This window comes from Coffea eugenioides, chromosome 9, assembly GCF_003713205.1.
Source record: "Coffea eugenioides isolate CCC68of chromosome 9, Ceug_1.0, whole genome shotgun sequence".
NCBI classification, from domain to species: domain Eukaryota; kingdom Viridiplantae; phylum Streptophyta; class Magnoliopsida; order Gentianales; family Rubiaceae; genus Coffea; species Coffea eugenioides.
In genome coordinates this window covers 342,601-350,779 of record NC_040043.1, presented here as the reverse complement: position 1 = coordinate 350,779, position 8,179 = coordinate 342,601, and the positions used below count along the sequence as shown (strand labels likewise).

Below are 8,179 nucleotides of genomic sequence, written 5' to 3'. Positions count from 1 at the left end.
CTATTCGTTCTCGAGCTGTTTCTCATTGAAGTCTGTGTTCTTTGGTTTTCTTGCTTTTAATAAAAAAGTAGCCACATTGGTTGGAAAAAAAAAAGAAAAAAAAAAAAAAAAGAGGTCTAGATCATAGTCAAGGAGCCGATTGACCAACTTCAGCGGCACTATTTTATTGCCCTTAAATTACTGACTCCGTCCTATTTTTTATTGCTTCCACCTACTATTAAATTGAATCCACAGAAATTATTTGCATCAGATTAGATGTCAACTGAGAAGAACTGAATACGCTTTTATTTTTTTAATTCGAAAAGTCAGAGAGAAACTGAATGCGAAAATAGATAGGAGATTATTTGGAATAATATTTTGAAGAAACACTATAACAGTTATTTTTTATGTGACGTATGTAAAATAAAAAGATGATTAAAAAGATAAAAACGTTGCTGAAAAACGTGTTTGTGATGTAAAATCAAATAAAATTTGACAAATAAACTACTATCGAAACACACTCGAAATTTCCCTTCTAAAATCAATTCAGGATCCATTTAGAAATCATTTGCTAATGGAGCTTTATCCCCAATAAGTCTTTTGATGGCGAAATAGGTCTAGTGAATAAGTGTAGTTATTGTATAAATATTTTTTTTGACAACTTTTACTAGAAAGTCTTTAGTGTATAATTACTTATCCAATGTATTCTTTGAACTTTTAGTATCTAAACCTATCCTACAAAATAGATGAGTCTGCAACAAAATCTTTTGATGCATGCCTAAGACTAAAGTCTTCTTTATCTACATGTAACCCCTAATTTCATCTTTTGCTTTTTGAATTTCTAACGTGGAAAGCTCTTATTCCCACTATTGCCATTGAAGAGTTTCCTTTTCTCTTTTCTATCTTAATAAGTAGTGGAATATACAACTATTTCTTTTGGGATTATCTATGCAGCTTTCAATCCTCACCGCCCTATATATATTCAAAGATGGATCCTATTCTCTTCACTCCCCAGCTCCCACCTGTTCACATCTTTAGCTAAACCTCTTTTTCAATCTCCCACAACCCTCTCCACGGCTCCAAGGCTCCATCCCAACAAACATATTGGTCCATACATCTTCATTAAGCTCAAAAAAAGGAAAGATTGAGAGGAAAAAAGCAAAGCAAATGGTAGAGATGGCAATATGGTCAAAAATCACTTCAATTTCTTCAACCAACACCACAACTTGTTCTTCTTCATCAGCCTCAGATCATAATCCATCATCAAACTGCTGTGGTTTGTCAAGGCTGATGAGGAAGCTCAAGAAACAAAGGAAAATGCTTTGTTCTACAAGTAGACAATCATCCTTCCAATGCCGGTACGATCCCATGAGCTATTCCTTGAACTTTGACACAACTGGCTCAGGAAGCATTGTAGATGAAGATTATTACAAGTTCTATGCTTTTTCTTCAAGGTTCGTTGCAACCACTCCAAGAAATGATTGCCAAAGACTGGTGTCAACTTCCCACTAGTAAAAAAAAGTCGTATAATGCAGTTTGGGTTTTTTTACCAAAGCCCTATATATGTCAATCATGCCTTTAGATGGCAATTTGCTGTATACAGTTTTGGAAATCAAGATCATCCCTAGATTTTGAAATGAATTTACTTTTCCTTCTTTCTTTCTTTCTTCCTCGGATTCTTTTTCTTATTCTTATTTTTTAATTGCACGAGACAACAGGGATTAAAGCTCAAAACCTCAGTGACACTAGAAACTTGCACGATCAAATTATACCATGTCAATAATAACTATGAAAAGTCATTATATTTAAGACAATCTTCCATAAAGGGAAATATCAAAAACTCAAGTGTTACATCCGAAATACTAACAGAAAGAAGTGGGAGAAAATTCGAGTTGTGGACTTCTTGTGTAAGCACTTATTACTTGCAGCAGAATAATGTGAATGAGCCGACAAAGGGCAATTGGAGATGGAAAAAGATTACTAGTCCTTTTTCCTACTTCTTTTTCTTATTTTTGGGGCTCTTTTTTGGGGCACATGGATCTTCATTGTTCTGCTATACGAGTTGGTGGTGCATTGGGTGATCGAGCGAGGGTGTCAATTTCAAAACATGGGGTGTTCTGAAAATGTGCGACGGATTGTCAGTTTGTGGTAGGTCAGAGTGAAAAAGGAGTGGAAGAGTAAGAGAGGTATAAGATAATGTTTGGCATTGGGATGCATGTGCCATGTGCTAAGGTAACACCTTCAAGGTATCAAAGTTGATGCATTCGTACTAGTTTTTTTTGTCAAAAAAAAAAAGGACCTGGTTCCACTTCAGGCCCCAACCCTTATTTGGGTTGTTGGATTATTCCTCATTTTTGTTACAAGGGTCGAACTTATATATAACCATACTCATATATATAAGTTGGTGCGACAAATTAAGGGTAAGAAACAAACCAAAAAGAAAAAAAAGTTTAAGAGAAAGAGTAAAAGAAAAAATAGCAATTCACCTTTTATTCTTGGAGGAATCAAAATTTTGAAAATTAAAGATTAAAGAAAAGTCCAGAATATTTCTTGATGTCATTGCTCTTGCTCTAGGTTATATTTGTTTGAAAAACTCGTGGTAGTTTTCAACGCTCAGAAACTGTGTAATTTAGGCTTAAAACCAAATTTCATGTCAAATTTCAGAGATTTGAATAAATCTACACATGCTTCTGTGCAAAACTGATCAGAAAACAAATGGGAAGATCTCAAAGAAACTATAATGAGATAAAGCATGTTGTGTTTAGGACTAGCTGCAACTAAATTGGAAAAGGAAATGCCTAATCTCAAATGAAGTATCAAAAAATCACTAGCTAGGTTAATGCACTAAGCTAGGTTGTGACTGCATAATTGTGTTGGCAATCAAATGTATAACTAACCTCTTACCCTACTCCAATATGTTAATGTGTTCAAGTGAAGATCATAATCATCTTAAAATTAATAGATTCAGGCTATGTGATTTGAAAAAAAATTATCTACCAAGTATAGGTAAGTATGAAATCAAGGGTCTGTCTAAGATATAGTTCTTCAGCTATCATGTTTTCCAAAATGTAACATTAATTAGAAAACATAAATAAATACAAGATACGGTAGGTAAGATTAAATAGGGAAAGTATATAAATATAAGGAAAGGTAATAAATTTTAGTATATGTATTAGGTGAATTTTAGATGTGTTATCGAGTGCTCACTCAGTTTTATGGTTAGAAAAATCATAAAATCAAAACAACGTTGTCTTAAAAAAAATGAAAATTATCCCACAAGTCTATTACGTTGCAGAATAATTCTGGACCAAGAAGCTGTTTTCAATTGATTTTGTTTCATGTTTGTGGCCATGGCTAGTTAGATTTTACCCTATTATCTAACTATATAATGTTAAAATTATTCACATGCAATTGGATACGAATCCCATATCACAAGTGGCATGGCATTTGCCTCTCAGTGTACTTTCTTACATGCTCAGTTGGCTTAGGGCTGGACACGGGCTTGGGGGGTTAGGTCACGGGCTTGGGGTAACGTCGGACAACTGCTAAGTCCAGAAGTTCGGTCACGGGCTTGGGTTCAATTGTCTCACGAATATACTTTAGGAGAGTACGATAAAACACAATTAGTGCCATTCTTATTAAAATTAAATTTTTTTTATACACTTGAGAGTGTATATAATTTTATTATTATTTGATACATGATAATTAATCTTATTTTTTATACATTGATAATGTATATATTATTATCATTTGATAGATAATAATTGACCCGAATTTAAATTATAAACTGAAATTTTGATTACTTTTAACATACCCAACAGTCGCGTTGTATTTATTGTTAGTGCATATAAGGTTAGTTTTTGTTATTATCTTATATAAAGATATACTTTCTTTTTTAAAAAATCATTTATGCTAAATGACAATGGAGAAATATCCATATTTTTCTCTATTATGTTTCTCTTTGCATGTTCTGAGCACATTAATTTGTAGTAAAATATGCTAGGAGATATGATACAACATACATATATAAATTAGTCCAAGAAATAAAGTTCCCAAAGTATAAAATCATTTTTCTAAGATATAATTCATACTATCTATTGCTTTCTAAATATCTTTCTTTTTTTTTTTTTTTGGGAGGGGTTGTTTTATCTAAACTCTACAAATTTTGATTCACTAGTTAAGAGTAAGTCTTTTTAAGTTTTCAAGGCTAAAAGATAATTGTTCCTCAATCACCCAATCTAAGTGTAATAATTAAAGTCTTCATTCAATATCAAATAGTTGTACCTAATTACCATAAAACACCTCATTTGCTGAAGTACAATGTGAGTGCATACAACGCATATGTTTCAAACTTTTTCACTATTTAGTGTATGGATGGATAATCATGATGAATGCGAACATCAATTGAAACCCTCTAAATATTGAAATTCACCCAAATTTCCTACATCTCTAGAGAATCTTTAATCTCAATTCTTCGTATTATCAAACCTCTAAATGTTTAACAAAATCACCGCATTAGCATAAAATTAAATTAATTTTAAATACCCTGATAATGTATATACATTAACATTTTTTACGCACGTTACATGTGTCAAAATAAAGATCAAATTCAAATTAAAATTAAAATATAAATAACATACATCCAAATGTATTAACGTATACATAGTCAATAAATACAAGATTAAGCCTAAAATCATTGTAGGAAGATTGTGGATGAGCAATGAGAAACACAAAGTGATAATGAAAAGTTTTCTGAGGGTGCATATAGTAATTAGCTCAAACGGAAACAATGGATCCAAACCCCAAATTGACCGATAAAAATGATCAACATTCTCCGCTTGTTGCCTCCAAACTTTCCAATAATTAGAGAATCACCCATAATTATCTTGCCAATATTCCATTTAAACCCAATTGTAACGCTGATCTAAAACCAATGCTACTGTCTTGTTTTACAAAACCCTAGTCTCCCCTTCCTTTCCCCCCAAACCCCCCAAACAACTACGAAAAACCCTCGAGAACAAAAGTTTCAGCTCCGGGGGTTTCCGCCATAACCCAGCAACAATGTCGATGTCGAAGAGCTCCAAGATGCTTCAGTACATCAACTACCGGATGCGGGTCCACATCCAAGACGGCCGTCAATTGGTCGGAAAATTTATGGCTTTCGACCGTCACATGAACCTCGTCCTCGGCGACTGCGAGGAGTTCCGGAAATTGCCCCCTACGAAAGGCTCCAAAACTAAGGAAGAACGAGAGGATCGCCGCACTCTCGGCCTCGTCCTCCTCAGGGGCGAAGAAGTAATTTCCATGACTGTCGAAGGCCCTCCTCCTCCCGACGAGTCTCGTGCTAAAGCTGCCTCAGCTGCTTCGGCAATTCCTGGCCCGGGTATTGGTCGGGCTGCGGGCCGTGGTGTTCCCAGCGGGCCGCTTGTTCAGGCACAGCCCGGTCTTGCTGGCCCGGTTAGAGGAGTTGGTGGGCCTTCTCCGGGGATGATGCAGCCGCAGATTTCTAGGTCGGCGGTTCCTCAGGTGTCGGCTCCTCCGATTTCGTACCCGCAGCAGCCGCCTCAGGTGGTGAGGCCTGGAGGGCAAATGCCACCGCCACCTATGCCACCTATGGGGAGAGGGCCGGTGCCTATGCCGCCACCGCCCCAGTTTAGGCCTGGGGGCCCACCTCCGCCTGGGCAGTTCCCGCCTCAGTTCGGACAGAGGCCTATGGTTCCTCCACCACCTCAGTTTAGGCCAGGGGGCCCACCTCCGCCTGGACCACCTCGACCTGGGATGCCTGGAGCTCCTCCACCTCAGTCTCAGCCTCCTCGTCCCGGTATGCCCCCGCCTCCACCTGGTGGTGTGTTTGGACCACCTCGTCCAGGAATGCCGCCTCCACCTAATGCTCCACCGCAGAACCAGCAGTAGTTGAGAATATGATTTATCAGGTACATTGTGGATTAGGTTTTTATAATCTTATTTGAAGCTTGGTGAAATTCAGTCTTTTGACGGCAGAAGTTGGGGTACCCCTTATTGCATTATAAGAAAATTTGGTGAATCACATTTTGAAAACTTGATGCAAATGTTTGCTGGTGTCTACGCAATACCGGAATTTTTTGGCTAGTGCTTGTTGGTTTATGTGTTATTACATTTCAAATTGGTATATTGTATTTTTTGTTTATTGTTGTTCCTCTGGATAATTTCTTGGTCAATGTAAAAACCCAATATTTGGGGGATATTAAGATCTTTAAACAGCTTATTATGCGGATATTTAGTGAAGAATGTTTTCGTCAGTTATAGAATTTTGGGCGGTAATTGAACATTCATATGGTCTTCTCTTTAGTTTTATTACCAGTGCTAGTTGTGGTGTTGGGACTCTTTGTCCTTGCCACTGTGCATCTTCTGTCAAATGCTCATGTGCATGTTCAAGGTCCTTAGAAGCATATTACAAAATTTGATGAAAACGATTATTAGTTTAAATGTTCCCTTGTGGGCACTTCGTAGATGGTTGCGATGCATTTTAGAGTCTTCATATTAAATCTGTATGGACCATAAAACAATTTAGTTGGTCCCATTTGATGGTTGTAAATTTTGTTTTAATTTGGAGTTATCCATATTTAGTGTTAACCTGCAAAACGGATCATTGAAGTGGTCACAAGGTCAAGGGATGGCGAATTTAGGTGCATAATTTCTTTTATCTACAATTGTTTCCTCCTTTTGTAGGATTTTGATTTAGACAACGTATCTGTTACCTTCAAAGCTTGCGTGTCTTTTTCAACTTGGACATTCATGTTCTCTTCTTCCTAATTTTGCCAAAGAAGAGAGAAGATCCAATACTATGAGCTACACAAGAAGGGGCCTTTTCCAGTATAGTAACATGTTGTCTGTAAAGTCAAGCATTGAGTGCTTGTTTTTCTTTAAGATTTTGTTCCAAGTGTTAGATTTTTGGGACCTACATCAAAGAAAGCAAGCAATAAAATTTGCAAGTCAAATAACCATATGCTTTCACAAGGAATTTACTTCTTGAACTTTTTTCAAGTTAAAATTTGACGAATTGCTATTCGCGCTATTAATTCTTGAGAGCAAGTTTTGGGACCTGACAAGCGAGTCAATTCTGTATCATGTTAGTTTAACTCTGATACTTTGACACTGATCTCTTCTTTTTTTTTAAAAAAAATATCCAAATTTAGCGGTTGAGTGAGCAGTGCCTATTGTTTTGCATTATTGGGCTACAAAGTGGGAGGGATTCATGGTTTTGGTCAGCATTTTATTTTCACCTGCTAAGTTGGTTATTTTTTACTAGGAAAAACTATAAATTCCTTTTTTCCTTTTGTAATTTGGTTTGCTGGATGGCTTTATGTTCTTGCACGAGTCCAACTTTGAATTTTGGATGAGCCTGATATTATGCATGTAGAGTGAAAGCAAATCATATTCACTAATATTCCATTTACTGTCCTGTTAGTGCTTTTGTTGGATGATGAAGTTAAATAGTTCCTTTCTGATGTAAAAACCATGATTCTGCTTCATTTGGTGCAGGAATTTTATAGATCGCCATTGAAGTCAGATATTCACCTGAGAGGATGTAGTTGGTTGGCTGCCTTTGATAATCTATGTTAGCATTTACCAGTGATTTGTACTTGTGAGATGTTTTCTCCTTAATGAGGCTTCCTTTTGTGATGTTACTTTTGCACATTGTGACCATTGCCAGAATTGTCCCCTCAACTGATTAGAATTTTTGATGTACGTTCCATGGCTTTTTAGTACATATGATGCTGACTGATATTAGAATCTCTTTCCCTCCCCTTCTCTCTCTTTCTGTGGAGTTAGTGATACTGGAAATGAGAAAAAGCTCCAAGTATGTGGAGGTATTATCCTTGTTCATTTTCTCTATCCGTCCATCTCTTCTTCTTTCTCATTTTACTCTTTGCTAATGTTGGAAAAAGTTGGCATAGAAATTGGAAATTGCCCAAGTGAGTTGGAGCAATGTGAATTGTCCTTGTCTGGATGCAACTTGATTTGTATATCTTTATATATCGCACTGCTAATGGGCATGTGCCAAATGGACCTTATTGAATCTTGACTTGTCAGTGAATTGCAGGTTAGAATGTCTTTCTGGCAGGAGAGAGGTTCTATTGTTCGATATAGTTTTTGGATTTCATCTTGTACTTGGCATGTATGTTTAAGGGCCACAGAAAAATTTTTATCACTGGCCATT

General features: G+C 36.5%; 2 protein-coding genes across 2 annotated transcripts; both read left to right on the top strand.

The window, feature by feature from the left end:
* The first annotated feature begins 1,006 nt into the window (after positions 1–1,006).
* Positions 1,007–1,642, top strand: LOC113783703. The gene has a single exon (XM_027329911.1). It carries the CDS (start codon positions 1,147–1,149, stop codon positions 1,489–1,491), a length of 345 nt encoding a protein of 114 aa, XP_027185712.1. The 5' UTR covers positions 1,007–1,146; the 3' UTR covers positions 1,492–1,642.
* Positions 1,643–4,914: 3,272 nt separating this feature from the next.
* On the top strand, positions 4,915–7,854 carry LOC113783061 (small nuclear ribonucleoprotein-associated protein B'). Its single transcript, XM_027329083.1, has 2 exons — positions 4,915–5,912; positions 7,501–7,854. Exon 1 carries the CDS (start codon positions 5,041–5,043, stop codon positions 5,890–5,892), a length of 852 nt encoding a protein of 283 aa, XP_027184884.1. The 5' UTR covers positions 4,915–5,040; the 3' UTR covers positions 5,893–5,912; positions 7,501–7,854.
* Positions 7,855–8,179: the final 325 nt, after the last annotated feature.